The 20232-nt window shown below is 40.1% G+C and overlaps 1 protein-coding gene across 7 annotated transcripts in view; it reads right to left on the reverse strand.

Annotated features, from left to right (window-relative positions):
- Positions 1-20232, reverse strand: part of Trim9 (tripartite motif containing 9) — a 96667-nt gene that overhangs the window by 44693 nt on the left and 31742 nt on the right. For all 7 annotated transcript variants that reach the window (XM_047539023.1, XM_047539026.1, XM_047539022.1 and 4 more), the window contains exons 2-3: positions 4253-4348; positions 1896-2018 (exon numbers count right to left, since the gene is read on the reverse strand). In XM_047539023.1, the coding sequence (XP_047394979.1) occupies positions 1896-2018; positions 4253-4348 (219 nt within the window). The remainder of the gene's footprint in view (positions 1-1895; positions 2019-4252; positions 4349-20232) is intronic.

The raw sequence follows: 20232 nt of genomic DNA on the forward strand, positions 1-20232 counted from the left end.
ATGAAACTGGGGTTGGTGTGGTTTCCCTCAGAAACTTAAGTTCATTTTAAAATGAACCTAAGAATGTCTTCCTGTAGACCCACAACCAGGAAACATTAATGGCTACTCTGGAAGGAATGTAGGATCACCAGCTTCTGTTTGCTGCCCAAACCAACAGATTAGGGCTCTTTGAACATTAGAGTCCTGGTCATTTTTCTTTCCAAACTTAAGATTCAGATTCTAATTCCAAGGTATACAATTTCCTTTATCCATTGTGCCTCTCCTTGATAAAACTGTGTTGTTGCTATCAGGAATACCGAAGGAGCTATGGCACTGATAAGTACCAGCTGGAGGTCGGGTTGGCAAATTTCATCAGGAAGCTCAGCCTCCTGCCTGCCTCAATTTCACAGGCTCCTCACCCCCAGAGTGACAGCCAGGGAACTCTCAAAGGCAGGGGAGAAAGGTTTGTGTTCCTACCACACTACTCTGTGACACTGGGGAAGGAAGAAGCAGGTGTGTGGATCTGAAAGTATCTTGAGAAGATGGAGAGGTGAAGTAGAAGAGGGAGTCTAGGAGGAGGAAGCTACGGTTGGGGTTTATTCATCTTTGGAGTGAACTGTGAAGCCTCCTTGGGAAACATTTTTCTTTATTATGCTATCTAGTTCCCTGACTTCAAAGCAGACCTCTCTGGAGCTCAGGGTCCTGGTACAAGGGTGGGGCACACCTTAATGATTGGCATCTCTCCTGCTCAGGGCTTGGCATTGCCGTCTTGTTGCAGGCTTTGTCCAGGTCTCATGTTAGTAACTGGTTTCTTGCCTTGTTTCTAGTCATTACAAATGGGGTACTGCCCTGCTCAAAGTTCCCTAACCACCAAGCTTCAACCCATATCTTGTAAGCTGTGGTAAATTATATTTTCATTATTGAAACTCTTCCTTGATTTACCTCTTGGAACCCATTCTTTAGAAGTGGGCCTTCTCCTGTTCTCCAGGGACTAGAGCCTCTTTCAGACCTGCTAGGTGATACCTGCCCCTTTTTGGGTCACTGACCCACCAGTAGCTCTCCTGAGGCTGTGTCCACTTACTGCTGCCCATGATTGAATCTCTTGATGCCTGACTTCAATAGAGAGACTCTTGTCAGGCCTCATTTTTCTTTCTGCCCTAATTACAGGCCACCTGCCTGCCACTCACTCTTTGGGAATCACCCTGAGTTTACTGACCACATGTGAGGCCCTCAATTGAGTGCCCACTGCTGAATTCCCTTCTGCTTCACTCTTGCCATCTAACCCTTGCTCTCACATCTTTTTGCTTTGTTCCAGCGAGGCAATAGATAGGATATCAGTTATCTCTAGGATGACCAGACCTGCTGATAGGGTCCCAGACTTGTAATCAATAAAGTTCACTGTGTGGTAATATAAGTCTGCATTCCTGTCCAATCGCAAAGTTTATTTTAGAAATTAAGACAAATTTATGTTTTCTAGAAAGTATAGATTCCATTTCCCTATTCCAAAATATATTATTGCCTCTGTGTGACCACCCTGGCTACCTTATCTAAAGTTTTAACTCCCATCCCTAATACTCACCATCTCCTTTTTCTGCCATTCCCCCTCCTTAGCATTTTTTACTTACATAATGCAAATTTTACTTTTCTTGCTACTGGTAGAATATAAGCTCCATGAAGGGAGGGTTTTAAACTTATTTTATTATTTCTGCACCCAAAGCTGTCATTCAAGAAACACTGGTTAGGAAAATGAAGGAGTTAGTAGTGAATGACAGGATTGCCTGCTGCTTCGGGGCCAGGCCACAGTGCTGCGTGTATTGTGCCCTTCTGTCCAGGCAGGGAGTTCTCCCAGCTTGTCCATCGTAGCCCCTGGGAGCCTGGCTCCTGGGCTTTCTGCTCTTGCCTAGCACAGTGCTCACCTTCAGCTTGTGCTCATGCTCCTTGTTGACACGGGCCAGCAACTGAGCTTTCCTTCTGTTGAGGGCATCGATGAGGGCATCACACTGGGCCACCAGACAGGCCTCAAACTCCACACTGTTCTCCTGTGTGAGAAAGCACATTTCTCAGAACTTAAGCTGCCAGAGAAAACAGCTCCCTCATTCATATGTAGATGAGGCATCCCTGATAAAGGGAGTGGAAATGGACTCTGTTCACCAAGCACATGTGGTATTTTTAAAAATAACTGGATTCTATGGTGTTAAATGTAGATCAAAAAAGTTTTTATTACTTAAATTTTTATCAAAAGGAAACCATTTCCACAGGTTGGATTATAGTTAGTAAAGTAAAGCTTTAACTTGTAGAGTGGCACACAAGTCCCTCAGTGAGTCACATGTGCTCTGTTCTGTGTGGTGGAGGGTGGCAAGCAGGAGGAGTCAGGTGTGGTTAATGCAGGAGACAGAATCATTAAATTCTATGGAAGGAAGAAGACAGGGATGCAGTGGTCCTCAACATTAAATGATACTCTCACAACAACAGAAGTTCATAAGAATAATGGGCAAAAGTTCTTCTCCGTTTCATTAGGGAAAGCAATAGTGAAGAACAATCAATGTTTGTAACAGGATCACTTTGCTGTATCAGGTATGAAGTAACATGTCTGGAAAGGTAATTATGTGTTAAATGTATTACAGCTTCCTTATGATGTTTAATTAAATGCAGGATATCAAATTTTTACTTGATTTAAATCTATACATGTCTTTCATTTAAGCAATTCACTGAAAAATAGGCATTTAGTCAAAATCATCTTTTTAATAAGTTATATATGCAATTTTGATTCTTAAACCATAATCTGAACAAAATGATAATTTATAGCAAATGAAAGGTAAATCCTCACATGTACGTTAATAGTTCTTAAAAATAGCACCCAGTTGAGTAAACTGTAAATATTTTGGGACTAGCAAGGAAGGAACAGCTTAGCTTAACAAACTTTATTCTCAAAGCCAAGAAGAACTATGTCTGTATAATAATCCACTGATAGGTATTTGGTAAATTTTTTCAAACACAAGATCTTCTTCATATAAGGTATGCTTTAGTAACTGCTTGAGCAATGGTTGAGCAATGGCTCCTATAGATGCTAATTCTGGTTTTCATGGCAATCATTTTTTTTTTTTTTTCGAGTTCTCAGAGAACATCCTTTGAAAACAGAATTTAAGAGCTCTCTATGCCCCATGCAGGGAAATAGTGGGGGGAGGTTGGGAGGGAGGGAGCTTTCCCCTTGAAGGCTCTGTCACTTTTTTTCTTGCAGAAAGAAAGCTTTGCTCTGATGAAGAGGCAAGAAAGAGGCAAGCCTGGGGCTGCACATTTTATGCCAGCAAAAGCAAAGAAAGGACTGATTGATAAACTCCATGGCTTTGAAAAACAGAAGGAAGTGTACAAAACTGTTGGGTTGTTAGGGAATCAAACATTTTAACACAGGCATGCATGCCAAAAAACAGGCAAAATCAGTGTGTAATGCTTTGAAAGGGTGGCTTATGTTTTAAAAAAATTCATTTCTGCCTTGACATGGGTTAAATATTAAACCAGAGAGTCAATATACTGGAAGCCAGTGCTTAGGTTATTTCTGTGAGGCAAACCTCAAAATATAAAAATGGTAAACAGTGCACAGGTTCATTATTTTACTGACTCATGCATTTTATGACTTCTCCCTTTTAAAACTGTAGAGAATTTATGAGTTCTCAAATGCTTAATGACCTGCTGATCATTTTTTCCAGATAAAGAAATGTGAAATTATAGTCACCAAGGGACTGGAGAGTATCCAAGTATCCAAGTGGAAGAAAAGCAATTCTATGGGAAAGGAAGAAAGAAAGAAGAAATAGAAGGACAGAAAGAGGGAATGTAAAGAAGAAAAAAAGAAAAAGGAAAGAAAGGAAGAAAAAAAGAAAATGTGACTTGTTACTGTTAAATAAGATGTGATTACTATAAGTGTTTTGGGAATGTATAGAGTTTTAAAACTCAGTGATAACAACCAGAATTCACAAAATAATAGTCCTCTCTCTGCATACACACTAGTAGAGAATTAGGACTTAAGTGTGAAAGACAGGAACCACTTGCAAACTTGCAAACCTAGGCTGTCTCTTGCCTGTGGGCAAAAGGCAAGCACCTCAAGAAGGGGCAGGTTGGAAGCTCTCTCTGTGTTTTTGTATGTATAAAAGAGACAGGGCAGGAAGCAAAAATAGGAATTCCCCCAGAGCACATAAAAATAAAGGAGAAGAAACAAACACCTCTACAATTACACATTAGTCCATGGGATTTTGCTTTCTGTCCCAGGTGATGCTCATACCTGGATCTGCTGGACCATGTTGCGGAGTTGCACCAGAAACTCCTTGGCCTCTTTGGCCCGGTCTGACAATCCATTCAGTGCCTGGGAGAGCTGACTCTGCAGAGAGAAGGGAGGAAAGCATGGAGTTGGAACCACACAAGGCCACACATAGTTGTTTTCAGAGAGAAAGACCCCAGGACCAGGAGTTGTCAGCTTGCCTCTTGTTTGAGCTCAGGTCATTGAACTGACATTGGTTCATGTGGATTTTGTTATGGTTTGGATGTGAAGTGTCCCCCAAAAGCTCATGTATGAGACAATGCAAGAAGGTTCAGAGGAGAAATGATTGGGTTGTGAGAGTCTTAACCCAATCAGTGAATTAATCCCCTGAGATGGATTAACTGAACAGTAACTGAAGTGGTAGGATGTGGCTGGAGGAGGTGGGAATAGGGGGCATGGCTCTGGGAAATATATTTGTATCTGACAAGTGGGGACCTCTCTCTCTGCTTCCTGATCATGATGGGAGCTCTTTCCCTCTGCCACTCTCTTCCACCATGATGTCCTTCCTCACCTCAAGCCTGGAAGAATGGAGTCGATCTTCTATGGATTAATACCAATTGTTCTGGTTGGACCTTTTAGTCACAGCAGTGAAAAAAGCTGACTAAAACAGATTCAATTAACAATGATGTCCAGGCTCCTTCCAATGGCTCCTCAGGGGTTTCTCCTCTGATACAGTAAAAACTTTTGGCCTTGGCAGTCAAAGGTCCTCACTAATTGATATATACCTAGAATTCCCTCATCTTGATTAAGTGATTGTTTATTTAATACCTATTATTTGCTAAGGATAAACAAACAAAATAGTGAGTCAGATGATCGGATTATTACTGACATTCCTTAGTCAGTAATAACTGACTATCTTTGATAGAACTATCTTTGATCTGGGATTGGAGCAGAAAGGATGAAGAAAGACAAGAATAGAATAAAGAAGAAAGGTTAAGGTTCTGGTGTAATGCTCTGGGGCCACTTACATGTGATGACAAAGATAAAAAGCAGGATGTCAGTCCCCCTTTCTTCCCGTCAATGTCTCCCTCCTCCTCCACGGACAGCCCTGTTGCCCTAACTCCTCTCCACACCAGCCTCCAAACCAAGTCTTGCTCCCTTACTGACTTCCCACACCACCCTGTCCCTACGGAGATGCAGTTTCCTTGAAAAGGCAATGTGTCCAGGTAAGTGCTTGCTCTCCCAGCCTCACTGTCTGCTGGCGTGGCCATGGCACACATTGCTGATCAATGGAAGTGGAAGTCGGCTGGGGGCCCGCTGACATGGGATCAGTGTGGCTGATGCAGCCTCTTCCCTTGGCTCCTGACTTTACGATGGTTGTGATGTCTTCTGACTGGCATGTGGAGTAGCAAATGAATGAAGTAAGCTCTGTTGGAAAGACAGTGAAAAATTCTGGAAGGCTATTCATCTCTGGAAAATGTCCTTGTTGGTAAGGATTCGTGTGCATTGCTATTATAGGATAGTCTTTTGATCATATTTATAAATATCTGGCATAGAAGAACATTATTATTTATTGATCTGGTTTCCTAAAAACATTTAGGTTCCTGTGGTAAGGGTGGAGGCACGGGAAAAAAGGAGCCTGGATCCCGATGGCATCTTGGAGCAGCTGAGCCAGTGCCTGCAGCCTCCCACCACCAGGCTTCTTGGAAAACTCCAGTCCCTGTACCAGAGTCTTCCCTTGCTTCCAGCATTGTACTTGATACAGAATTCTTCCTCCACGAAGCCTGGGCATATCCTTCTGTCCCTCACACTGTGACAGACTCCATTTCCCAAAACACCTCCTTGGAAAACTAAACCCTGTTCTTCCTTGCCAATGTAATGCCTTATCTACACTCCTGCCTTCTTCTTCTTCTTCTTTTTTTTTTTTTTTTCCTTCAGTGAAAGGACAGAATCTTAAATCTTTGGTCCTGTGAATATTTTTCTCTTATATTTGCCTTATTAAATACAGACTGGGTACTGACTTTTAAAAATATGCATGTCAAATGCTGGGAGGAAGCAATATGGGATGGTAGAAAGAACAGGCTTTGAAAGGGTTAAAATTCTGGCTTTGTCCTTTACTAAGTGTGACCTTGAGAAAGTTTGCTCTGCTTGAATGACTCCAGTGAAAAAAATGGGAATAGTAATAATGCTTTATCATTGGATTTGTGAGAGTTGAATGCATTCATCTGTGTGAAACCTTCTCCTAATACAGGGTATGATTAAAGAAACTATTCACACCTCATAAATGTTGCCAGTTACTGGCTGTGCAACCTTTTATACATAGTTTTACCTCTACCATAAAATGAGAATAGTACTACTCTTGAGTGTTGTGGTCATTGCGTGAGATACTGTATCTAAAGCCCAGAACCCTGCTGGTCTGCAGCACAGGGTACATGATTAATACATGTTGGCTTCTATTAACTCTTACTTGCTTTCTCAATCACTGCTCATATGAATGCCTGTTGACTGGAGGGATTCAAAGGATTGGTTCCTGGAACAGGATCTGTTGGAGAATACTTTCTATCACTTATGCTACTAGGTGGGAAGACCAACACAACTGAGTTAAAAAAAAAAAAAAAAAAGCACACGGTGAGTCTATAGTTGGAAAAAGCCTACTCAATTCTTTACTGGGTCTCAGTTATACCATCATTAGGGGTTAATTTTCTCCTCAAGAACTATTTTCAGAAATCCAGGAGATAAAGGAGGAAAAGAGGGTCTCATTTAGGAGGGCAGCAATAAAATGAGAGACACATTTTAAACGAGAATATGGTTTATATTGTTTCATTTAGAACTCATACTTCTCTATTTTTTTTGTGAATGGTTAGAGGTTTGCTGAGCAATCACAGTTTTCTTCCCATTTTATTATAACGTATGCCTTAGTAACCACACTTGGAAGTGAGAGTACAGAAGTTAAATTCATGTGGCTCTACAGAAGTGGAGCTATCTGATTTCTTACATTCCAACCTTGTGAATAATTGTGTCTGTGTATCTAAGTCAGACCTGACACCCATGTAGTTTGTTGACCAAGTGTTACTATACACTTAGAAAAAAAAAAAAAAATTTAGTAGTAGACCGAGTGCTGGTTTCATCCAGGATTTTATGTGGCAAAGCAATAAGTGAACTGCAAAAGTCAATTTATTCCCAGGTTTCCTTTCTTTGTGTCTATGTTCAGTACTAGTGCCCTCACCTGGCTAATGATTGTTCTGGTATTGATAAACAACTGCATTATAAGATAAAGGTCTAGAAACCTTTCTTCTAAGCTTTGTTTACTTGTAGAAATTGATCAGGAGACAATGAAAAATCCTGGAAAGTTATTTATCACTAGAAAATGCCCTTTTTGGTAAGGGCTTATATGTGCATTGCTTTTATAGTATAGTCTTTTGAGTGCATTCAGAAGCTATATCTGATATAGAAGAACATTATTATTGATTGATCTGGTTTCCTAGAAACCTTTAAATTCCTGATCTGTGCTTCAGAAATGTTCTGTATTCAGGAGCACAGAGCAGCCTTGCAAATTTACCACCAGAGCACTGAAGATGCAAATCTGTACTGTGTGTTTTCATTACAGTGTCTTTGGCTATACATTTAGTCATTAGAGGGAGGAAGGTATGGTTCTACAGGTGTTTATAATGTCTCTGCAGTGACTTTCAGAGTTCTTGGATATTCATTTTCTAATTTGCTGCAAAGGTGTCTGAAAGTGAATGAGAGTGGAAAAATGATGCAGCTGCAGAAGCACAGACAGGTTTCCAGTTAAGTTGTTCTTGGCTCAGAGCACGCTCAGAATAACCAAGGTCTCACAGAAAGAAGGCAAGCTGCTGGAGCTTGAAGGAGAGAAACAAAGAACTCCATCTCTTCCTCTTCTCCTTGCATGCCTCTCCCTTTAACTCCCACCCTGAGCCAGGCTTTCCCTGCCTCCAAAAGAAGTGTTTCTATGAGAAAGATCAAGAGTCCAGCCCTGGAGCAACCACCGAAGATGTTCCAGAACCCATTTCTTAGGCTTAACAAAGGGGAATGAAATTCAATTCACCCTGACGAATTTCTTACTTGATGTTCATGCAGCCATGCTGCTAAGCACGACCCAAAGAAGACTGGCTCTTCCCCTATTACTCCATTGTAACAATCATACATTTGTCATTTTCCCCTCAATTTACTACTAATATTGGATGAAACTTCCTGGTTGTCTGAGATCTGAAGTTACAAGTAAAGGGCAGGTCAAAAGGGATCAGTCAGAGAGTTGATATGAAACAGGTGAGGCAGCAAATACACAACAGCTGCTCAATGGCCCAGAAGGTGTGGGGCAGCTTCTGATTCTCCATCACAGTGCACACTGATCAGGTACTGCAGGCATTGCTGGACCCATGAGCCAGAGCCCACTCCACCTCCTTTCCATGTATCAAGGTAAACACCAAACACAGGAGGAAAGTGGTCACTGATGCAATGGGATTATAAAAGAAGGTGCCTGAGAGAATACCTTTTATTTTTCTGAAGAAATACTGATTTTTGACTTCTCAAGACATTACGAATATTATACAAGTAAAAAATAAAAGCAAGAAACTCTAGTAGTTACAATGGTCATTTGTTATGACCTAGGAACTCTAATGGGTGCTTTAAATGTATATTCTACTTAATCCCAATCACCACTCTATCAATTGCAGAGGCTTGGAGAAGATATGCCTGAGGTGTTTCTACTCACATGGAACACAACAAACCTTAGTGTGATCCCCAAATCATGCCTTTTGCTCCACAATCCCAAAGAAAGGAACAAAAATAACCCATGGTGTAAGCATGTAAAAGCAGAGATGGTGAGTTGATGAGAGCTCATGAATGATTATGCAGGGATCTGATCATGCTTGATTATCAGATAATATACAAACTATAGCATGACTAGTTCCCTGTGAAATGTTCAGCTTCCTTTTCCTGCATGAAGTTTTTGATTTTGTTTTTGTTTTGGTGAATTTGAAAAAGAATCCTGTCAAAGAGAAGGGTATCATGGCAACAAGGAAGAAGCTTGGGATTGGGGTTCAGAACTGACTTTATCACCTACTGGCCTGAGGTCTTGGGTTGGGACTGGGCTGAGTGGAGAGTGAAGTAAAGGAATAAGAACCAAGTGGCAAGTGCTTGGGAACCTTCGAGGTGAGCTGTGCATGGGATCTGATTCCCCTTCTAGCTAAAATTTTCATCCTTTCTGCTTGCACGTTTCCTGCCCCATGGAGGGATCTCACCTTGGTTTCTCTGGTGGTAGAGATCTTGGATCCACCTCAACCCCAGCTCACTGGGTAGTGGATGGATAGGAACAGAGATCAGTCTGCCTGGAGGATTCTAAACTCTAAGACCAGCAGCAGGGCTGGGGCATGAATGGGTTGTGATCTACAAATTGAGAAGCTGGGCCTGGGAATTGAAGCACATAATCTAGGGACATGGTATGTGTGTGTGTGTGTGTTAGTTTGTATATGTGTGAGTATGTAAGTATATATATATATATATATATATGCATGTGGTTGAGATTACATGTAAGTGTATGTAAATGTGGATGTGTATGAGTGCACAGGAATGTGAGTTCCAGAGTATAAATGTGTGCATATGTGTGATGTCTCATTGGTGGAGTACAGGGAGGTTCTTGGTTTTGGGTGAGAATGGTGTTAGAAGGGTCTTATGGGTACGGATTTTGTCCATTAAAATGCTACTTATTGTTGATTGCTTGTGACAAAGATTCTCTTCTTGCCAAAAACCTAGCCAGGCTCCTTGGAGCCCTCTCTTGACTACAAAGACTTGAACAAATCTTGGCCTACACAGACTTGAACAAACACTAACATAGTGTCTGACAGCTCAAGGCTACATTCCAAGGCTGAACCCAGGTCCACTTAAAGTGCCTGCCTGAGAAAACTCAAGGTTGTCAAAAAAAATTTACTGAAGATAGGGCCCCTATCTCCCAGTCTCTGTGGGAGGGTGGGAACCTAAATTCAATAAGCATCCATCAGCAAATGCAGATGAGTTTCACATGGACCAACCCCCTCTTTCCTATTTCTTATAATTTTTCACCTCTCTGGCTATACTTAGTCCCTGATCACCCTACTCCCTATTCCCACATTCTCCCTTTAAAATTCCCAGTCAGCCCAGCGCAGTGGTGCACACTATAATCCCAGCAACTTTGGGGGCTGAGGCAGGAATGTCACCAGTTCAAAGCCAGCCTCAGAGCTTAGTGAGGCCCTAGGCAACCTGGTGAGACGCTGCCTCAAAACAAAAAATAAACAGGGCTGGGGATGTGGCTCAGTGGTTAAGCACCCCTGGGTTCAATCCCTGGTACCCAAACACAAAAACAAACAAACAAAAAACCCAACAAATAAAATGCTGAGTCACCCCTGTATGAATGGAAGTTGAGTTCAGTTCATGCTGGACTCTTTTCTCTATTGTAACAGTGTATTATTTATTAAGATCTATCATTACTCCTTAACTAGTGTCTGGCTTTGTTTCAATTTGACACTTGCTAACCCTGGCTCTGACCCAGGAGAACTGGGCCAATCCCAGGCAATGAGCTGGCCTCTCAGCAGCTGTTAACTTGAAGGACAAGTGAGGGAGCATTACTAGGGATGCAAGTCCCCTGCCTAAGATGGCACACCTCTATAGTAAGCAAATCTCACCACGTTCATTGTGAACTTGGCTCTGAGTCATTTGGAAGGCAGAAAGAAGGAGAACTTTTAGTAACACACCTAACCCAAGGGGATTTTACTGATCCCCTTTCCCATTCTTCATTGCTAGACCTCTATACACAAGCACACAAACATTCACAGCAAAAGCTAATGCATAGTCCCATTTGCTTCCTTTCCCACAATAATTTCAACACAAATAACCTATTTTACTTATTTTTAAACCATAAAAAATGTATTATAAATGTATAAATGTCACTATTCTATCAAATGGTAGCAACTTTATCAGATAGATGGGGCAATGGGGACCAATATAGCATCAAAGTTAAAAGGACAGGCTAAAATCAGACAGAGTTGGGTTTAAATCTCAGCATTTTACTAGTTGTGTGATCATGGACACATTACCTAATTGTACTAGATACTGTGGTGTTCTGCCCAGAATCTTCTCCTAAGGCTATGCATCCTTCTCCCAGTTGCTGGGACTATCAGCTGCTGCTAGAGCACACTAGTTGGCCATCCGGAACTGTCTTGCTGAAGGCTTATCCACTTACAGGGGTATCCCATGGGCAGTGACTGGCTGGGGCCTCCTCCTTGATTGGGGGGCAGTGCTGAAGAACTCCCTGAAGAACTCCATCCTAGCTGCAGAACTCCCTGAAGATTGGCTTAGGACACTGCACATCAGCTTTACCCTCTACTCAATCTTGGTTTCTTCATATTCTTACAGGTGTGTCTACCAAGAGCACTAACAATTACTCATTGCTAAGCAACTTATCAAAAACACTAAGCTTCAGTTGCCTCATCTGAAACATGGGGATGATAAGAGTACCTGCATCATAGGATGATGTTCAGGATTATATGAAATCATATATAGAAAGTTCTATAGATTGTGGAGCATATTTTAAGAACTAAATATATGGGCTATTTATGTAAGAATAATATTAAAATATACATGCATCAAACATTGAAACACTTTGTCATATCATATGTCCTGATTTGGGGTTTGGTCAATGATAATTATTCAAACATTGAGGTAGGACGTGATATTGCTCACAACTATTTGCTCCCTCTCCACTCTGTCAGTTCTCTGCTGTGCCTCTTGAAGATGGACCATGAGTTCTGCCTTACTGTCATCCTTGGCCATGGACTTTTGTTAGCCTAAAGAGACATTGTGATTTTTCTGCCAGCTCTTTTTCTCTTCCTTTTTCCACACAAGTCGGTGGTGTACTGATGAACTCTCTCAAAAAATAAATAAACAAATAAATAAATAAAATAAAAACTAATTTTGATTTATAGTATTTGTCAATTTTTATGATATTAAATACATAGTTGATATTATGCTACAAACATGACATCACTGAATTTGGAGTTGCTAAGAGAGATGTCAGCTCTTTTGAGCTGTGAGCTGGTATAAGCCAACTCATCCACTGGGCACTTCCCAAAGGGCAGCTATGGGCCTAAGAAGCAAAAGATACATGGAATAAAACCTCAGACTCCCTCCAGTCATACTTCATGAGCAAGAAATGAACTTTAGTTTGAATAACCACTGAAATGTTGGGGATTGTTTGTTACTGCAACAGAACTAATACAAATTATGATTTGTCTCATGGTTTATTCATTTAACCAATATTTATGGATTAAGACCATGAGACACAGTGATTCATGCTTGGAAAACAATGATAAAATAGACACACTCCCTCAGGAACCATAATATCTCTGAAATGGTCACCATTCTGAGCTTAATAATGTCTATTTAAAAGTTCTCTCTCAATCTAACTACTATGTGTATCTATAAAGCTGTAATAAAAAAAGTTCTCTCTCACTCTAACAAAGGAGAAATATAGGATATTTTAATATTTGAAAACAGAAATGCAGCTTCTTTACCTCTCAGGGAAAATGAAAAGTAGTTTCTTTACCAGCAAGATAATGCCAATTCTAGTCAGAATTTGACCTTCACAGATACTCTGCACGACTATGATCCATCAAACATAAAATATTCCTATACCTTAGACAGGAAGCTCTCAAACTGGAGACACACATCAGCAGAGCAGTTTTTTTTTTTTTTTTTTTTTTTTTTTCCTGCAATGAGATGGAGGGAGATTTTTCTGGCCTCAGGGCACAGCAAAAAGAAACTGTCACCTCACCCAATATTTAGTGTCTTGGGTGAAAATTGATTGGCTATGTCTGTGCCTATCACTTAGAAGGCTGAAAATAGTGAAAGAACTCATGCAGTGATTGTTGTGATTGAAGGAATGAAACTTTAATAAAGCAGCAGGGGTGCAGACTCTGAGGTTACCACCTCTCTGCTCAGGGTTCTGCAGAGAGCATGCCTTTCTATGGATATTCTAAACCCTGATATGTGTGTTGTTAGGCAGTTACCAAGTTTAAAACTATGCCTTCCTAGGGCTAAGCCTTTGTGTAAATATTGGGTTTTACATCCTGGAGATGGGCTACAGAATAGACTGCCTCTTTACATATGCTATTTTTTCTTTTGGAGGGTACTAACCAGCAGACTCTGAGTCCTTTTCCAGAAAACGGTTTGCTCTGCAGTTCCTTCTAACTGCCTTCATGTCACACTGGGCCTCCATGTACTTCCTGGTGGTACAGTGTTCTTATCTGTCTTATACTGTCAGGGAACAGTTCTGGGATAAGCAAAACAGATTTGGGATCCATGACTTTTCAGTTGTCTAGATAGAAAATTTCAGTTACACAAATAAAGGCATTCTGCTAACTAATTAAAAACATGCTATTAGAAATATATGTGATAAAGTGAAAAGACCACAGAAATATTTTGCATATAGAAATGCTTTGTGATCTCCTGGAGACTCAAACATTAAGTGTTAAAACAGAATAGACATCATTTACCCTGCAAATGTCCAATGAAATCTAGCTAGCTGGGGCAAGATTTTTATTTGAGAAATAACTTATTCTTTTTGATAATATACCCTATTTTTCATCTTTTGAAAAACAGAAACCCTGTATATATTTATATACAGATATTCAGTCTCTATATAATGTATATCAACAAAATTGGGGTCATATTGTATGTTGACTACTGTCTTGAAAACTACTTTTGTGTTCATCTTGTAAGTTATAAATATTTTTCCATCTATCTAAATATGCTACTATCACCTTTTATTTTTTTACAACCACCTTTTAATAGCTATAAAATGTTTTGATTATATTTACCATGTACCAGGCACTGCTTGCAATGCTTTATATATATTATCTTATCTTTTTTTCTCAAAATAAATTTTATAGGTGATAGAACAGGATATGAAAATTTAAGTGGTCCCAAACTCATAAAACTGTTAAAGAGCAGAGCAGTGATTCAAACCCAAGCTGTTTAGATCCAGAACCCCTGATATTAACTGATAAAATAGAAGATCATCCTGTACAGGATGCCACGATTTATTTATTTAATCTCCTCTATTTCAGAATATTTGATTTAATTTTGTTGAAAAGTATCGAATTGAAATTTGTTGTAAATATTTGGATATATTCTTGATTATTCCTGTTTCTGGAAGTGAAATTGCTTGATCAACAAACTTTCATATTTGGAGGGTTTTAAAAATCACATTACCAAACTGTCCCTCTGAGGAGTCATCTGCTGAGAGTGGTAAGAGTAATTCTTTCCTGTGTATCTCACTTCAAATGTTATCAATGATACACATTTATATTTGTTTTTGTAACTGGATGGGCAAAGAACAGAATCTCATTTTTAATAATTTACATTTTAAAAATTGACCAGTGTTGGGGGAGGAGAACAATTTTTTTCAAAGCATCTTAATGATCTTTTCCTAGGGAAGGTATAAATTCACATTGCTATTATTTGTGAAGCACTCTGAAATGGTCCTGGCACACAGAGTGCTGTCTGTTTGTTAAACAAGTTAGTTTTTTTCCCATTGCTAATGACTATCGTCAAGGCTGACGTCACCACCAAGAATGACTTAGGGGGCAAACTGGAAAATTCAGTAATTTCGTGGAGAGGAAGTGAAAATTCATGGACACTGGTTTTGGTGGTCAGAGTGTCTGGTTCACAGAATTTCTACTCTTTAAAGTTTACAATCATCATCTGGGCACAGTGACCCGTGCCTATAATCCCAGCGGCTCAGGAGGCTAAGGCAGAAGGATTGCAAGTTCAAAGCCAACCTCAGCAACTAAGCAAGACCCTGTCTCTAAATAAAATATTTTAAAAGGGCTGGGGATGTGGCTCAGTGATTAAGCATCCCTGGGTTTAATCCCCAGTACAAAAAAAAAAAAAAAAAATTGACAATCATCATTTGGTGGATAGATGCAGGCACATGAAAGTGTCTGGTAAATACTCCATGGGCACAGAAGAGAATATACATAAAATAAGGATGAATATATAATGTAAACTTGTAATATATTCTTAAACATAATTAAGCTTGTTAATTTGGTTACTCAGATAACCTTAATTTTTCCAAATGGATCTTTTAATTTAAATAGATATCCACTAAATCCCCAAGTCATTTATAATTAAACCAATAGAAATATTTCACTCAATTTTCTTTAATACTGGATTTGGGGAGTCCTCCACCTGCTGCTACATGTGATAAAGACTTCCCCACATTATGCTGCCAGCTTTTCTTCTGTTATAGATACCCAGAAACATGAGAAACTGTTAACCTGTGGGGTCAGTGTGCCCTCCCACGAGACATGATTTTATTTATACCTACTTGAAAAGCAGCTGTTCTCTGGGGGAACAGGAGCAATTGGAGCCATGGAGTACAGAACTGCATGACACATGCCACCTTCTGCTCCTACCTTAACCCACCCTGACAAGTGTCCCATCTTTAGAGAGGCACAAACGCCACAAAGCCTGTCATATGCAGGCAGGTGCCCTTTGCAGCCAACTCATGATGGTTAAGTTTGTAACAAAAAGAACCTGAGGGTAGGCATGCTTTGTTCCTTCTATTTGACTATGAGTTTGAAAGGCATGTCGTCCTTTCATAATGATGGTGAACCACAAATTCCTTGCCTGACAGTCCTAACATTACATTTACAAAGATAGAGAATAAGGAAAATAATTACCCTTAACATAACTCACCCTCTTACTGCCACTGTTTCAATTACTCTGAGAATTAAAACAGAATTTTATTCTAATAATTGACCATCTTTGTTGGCAAAAGGAAATTCTTTGGGATATCTTAAATAGTATTTACATTAGATTAAGGTTTTTCCATAGTAGTATTGAAAGGTTTGTTAGGATCCAGTACTTATAGGCTAATTTCCATTTGCAATACAATTAGTAATGATCATCAATATTATTCAGAAAAGTGAATTGAAGCTACATCTGATATTTTTCATCCTTTCCCTCAGCATCTTTGTCAATTCATTTCCATGCAAGTGAACTGTAGCTCCAGCCTAGTGAAAATAGGAATGGTTTCCATGGCAACAGTTTTCTCTCTGCTAGTTAGAGTCTTAGATTTGACTCCCACGGAAATAAATCTCACCATGGGAATTGGCTGATTTTGTAAATGACTAAATAACTGTGCAGTCATTTTGAAGAAAAGCTTGTGATAAGCTTGCACAAGCAGGGGCAGGTTACTCGAGGTGACCACAGAACCTGCCACTGAAGTCACACATGGAACAATGTGCTGGACATGCCTGTTGTGAGCTGCAGCTTGCTGAGCTCCTGCCCACTAGTTGTGGGTCTGCTCAGCCCTGCCCTACCTTGAACTGCAGTGATGTTTCAAGCCAACGTGGGGGGAATAGATTTGAAAGCAACTCAAAGCAAATTTTCCTCTTATTTTCTTGATAAGATGAGATTCCCAGAGCAGTACTTAAGGCATCCAGTATGGTAGGAATTTAATTTCTTAGGATCTATTTCTTGATTAAGATTAGGAACTGCTATTGTACAAGAGCTGTACTCTTTGCTTTACTACATTTCTCCTTCAAAATTTCTTATTACCGTAAAATATATTGTTTTTATTTTAAAATAAAAAAATTGAAAATCTATCATTTCAAATGTTTTCCTAATGACATTTATACAAATCATAACATTATTTCATACATGTAAGAAAAAATTTCTATTAATCTAGCAATGTATAATTAACAAATTGAATTTCAAGTGACCTTGTATCCCTGAATCTCCTAAACCAGGGATTTGTTCTGAATGTTGGGACTCTTGCTGGAGCAGCAAATTCTGTTGGAGACAGGTGGTGTCCTCAGCTCAGGTCTGAGGAAGGGATGAATGTACAGCTTTGAATAAAGATGCAAATATTCAAAATCGTGATGAGCACACTTTGCTAAGTGAGCATTATGCTAAGTGAGTTGGCTTTTTAAAGTCATTGCAGGAATGTGACAGAAATCCCTCAATACCCAGACTGTCATCATCCATACCCAGTAGAAGACAATGAGGGCAAAGTGTGGTGAAGTCTGCATTTCTGTGTTCTGCACTTTCCTTGTCTCCTGGGCCCATTCCCAGGTGACAACTCTCCTCTTTGTCCCTCCTCTCAATGCTAGAAAGGACCAGAAACCCATTATCCTGAAATTCACTGAAATTCACTCACATTAAATTTTTATCTAAACCAAAGATTTCCCTTTTAAATCTTTTATTTCTCATTGCCAAATGAAATACTATAGCTAAAAGAACTTTCGGTAATGTTGAGAAGAGTGGGAACAATTTGGGGAAGGAAAGAAGACCTTGAAATCACATTAATTTTACCTTGCTGGCTACAAAGGCAAACCCAACCTTATCAGGACAGGATGAAGTTTCTCTCCTCCCATTTATCCCTGGGCATCTTCCTCCATGGGCAAGAACTCCACCTAGGAGGCCACCAAGGGCAGTGGGGGTGGAGGGATTAGTGTACCTTCTCCATGAGCTTTTCCCAGGGCCCAGAGCCTAATCTCTACAGGACAGACCTGCTGCTACAGACTCTTACTCCAGACTTGTTCCCAACCTTTCCTGAGTGAACACAGAACTGGCCTCCTCCTCTTCCTCTCTTAACCTTAGTGGTCCTCTCTTCCAGGAATGTTCATCTCTATCTCTGCAATCTATCTATCCTCCATAAAATTTCATCCAGTAGTCAATAATGTTAATGGCATATCTTGCCTATGTAAGGTCCAAAAATGCATACACTATATCTTCTATACAGGTTCTCTCTAATGATTTTTCTAAGAATGTTGTTACTGGGTAACAACATTTTAATGACATTTGTCTTCCCAAATGGCTTATATTTAGAATTATTGCCTTCTGCCCATTTCTAATTATATTTTTAAAAGATAAGACTGAGTCTGGTAATAGAGATTAATAGCTGTGTGGGAGTGTACACATAGGTGCAACTTATCTGCAGTGCTCTGGTCCTTGGGTTGAATGATGGGCTAAAGGGTATTTGTTACATTATATGATATGTACAGATACACATAAAGGAATAATACAAAGACCCTGATGATGCTGACCCCAGTTATGTGCATCTGAGCACAGAAGAAAAAAAAATTCAGGGAGAAAGGAAACCTGACCTTAGTTGAGTTGTCACTTATCAAGAATTCCAAGAGAAAATGATGCACTATTTATAAAGCTTGCAATTGGCCTCAACTCCAAAATCTATCTTCCAAGACTGATAGCCAATCTTGATTCTAGGGGCATATTGTGAAAAAATTTAAAGGTCTTGAAATACACTACAATGATGTTTTTCTAATAATTTTGATTATTCACCCCATTGCCCCCCACCCACAAATGATAGGAGTTTGGTATATAGGTCAGTGGTAGAGGGCAAATGATAGGGGCTTGGTATGTAGGTCATGGGTAGAAAGCAAATGATAGGGGCTTGGTATGTAGGTCAGTGGTAGAGCACTTGCCTAGCATGCACAAGGTCTTGGATTCTATCCTCAGCAGCACCTCAAAAAAAAAAAAAAAGAACTTTAACATGTTAATGGCTAATTGATGAGTTAAGTACAGAGGGAGGAGAGATGAGGGGGAAGGAAGAAGAATGTGTAGAATACTTGGTCTTGTAGTGTGTAGAAAACATGGTCTTGTGAGCAGAGAACTGCTGAGACACTGAACTAGGAGGAAGCATCCAAAGGAGGAAGGCTGAAATAGTGGGAACAATGGAGAGAAGAGGAGAAAAGAAATTACGGAGGTGGAGAACAAATTAGAATCAAATGTTAGACCATCTGATCCCATAAGAACACGTGACCAGTTCTGTGTATGGCCCAGAAAGCCAGGTGTCATGGCCTCCTCTAGGGCTAACCCTGAGGGACTAGAGGAGAGTGATGCCACAGAAGCTGTATATGAAATTTAACATTAGGATTAATGATTTAGAGATCCTTTAGCCCTCTCCATAGGATGTACACACAGGCTTCATACAACTAGGAGGCTCACTGATTACTATGGTGCTTTTCAGTTCTTGGCAATAGAATGGAACTGAGAAGAGTTGGTGGCTTTGAAATGTCTCAGTGTAGGCAGAACCATATTCCCCAGAACCCCTAGTTCTGTATGTCCAGTTAGAGTGGGACACAAAAGGGACTCTTGTGGAAGACCAGGAGGAGGGAAATTAATTATCAGCCATTTTGTAGTTGGCAAGTGTTGTTACATCTGCTGCTGGCTCAAGGAGGTGGCAAGAGGTAGCAGCTGCACCTGCAACTGTCCCACATTCCCTTGGATTTTTCCTTCAGCTTCTTCAATTCCCTAGCCAAGCATATGTGTGTGTGTTTAGTTCCATGACAAAAGACCCCAGACTCTGCAGAACAGTTTCATCACAGAACCAAGGGTGCAGAAGCAAGAACTGAAATGGGTTTTGATCCATCCTCATGAACTACAGTTTGTGCTTGCGTGGTTTAACCTACTCTACCTCTCCTCCCTTTACATCCCTCTTCCCAGTCTGCCTGCCTGCTTGCTCGGTGGACTTCAAGCTCCAGGATCAGATTTGAAGGCCACAGTCTTAGACTGCTTAATCAGTTCCTCCCACAATCATGAAAGGTCAAATTCTGGTAATAAGAATACCTATATATCCACCCACCCAACCAGCCATCCATCCGTTATATCTCCTAATGGTTTTACTTCTTTGAATGCTGCCTAATACAGAAGGGCAAGAACGGTGTGAAAAATATCAATTCTAGAATAAGCAAATTAAGTCTTCCTTAATGACCACAGGGAATGCCAGTGAGAAGAAAATGCAACACATCTTAAAAGAAAAAGGACAAAGCTTTCAACTGGGTGATATGTAGCTTTTTACACAAATTTCTATTTCATTCACATTAAAGAACAGCATATTTTGAGTGTTTATATCTTTATGGAGTTTAGTTTTTTAAAAAAAATCCTTGTAGCTGGGTGCAGTGGTGCATGCCTGTAATTCCAGT

Source organism: Sciurus carolinensis, chromosome 2 (assembly GCF_902686445.1).
Source record: "Sciurus carolinensis chromosome 2, mSciCar1.2, whole genome shotgun sequence".
NCBI classification, from domain to species: domain Eukaryota; kingdom Metazoa; phylum Chordata; class Mammalia; order Rodentia; family Sciuridae; genus Sciurus; species Sciurus carolinensis.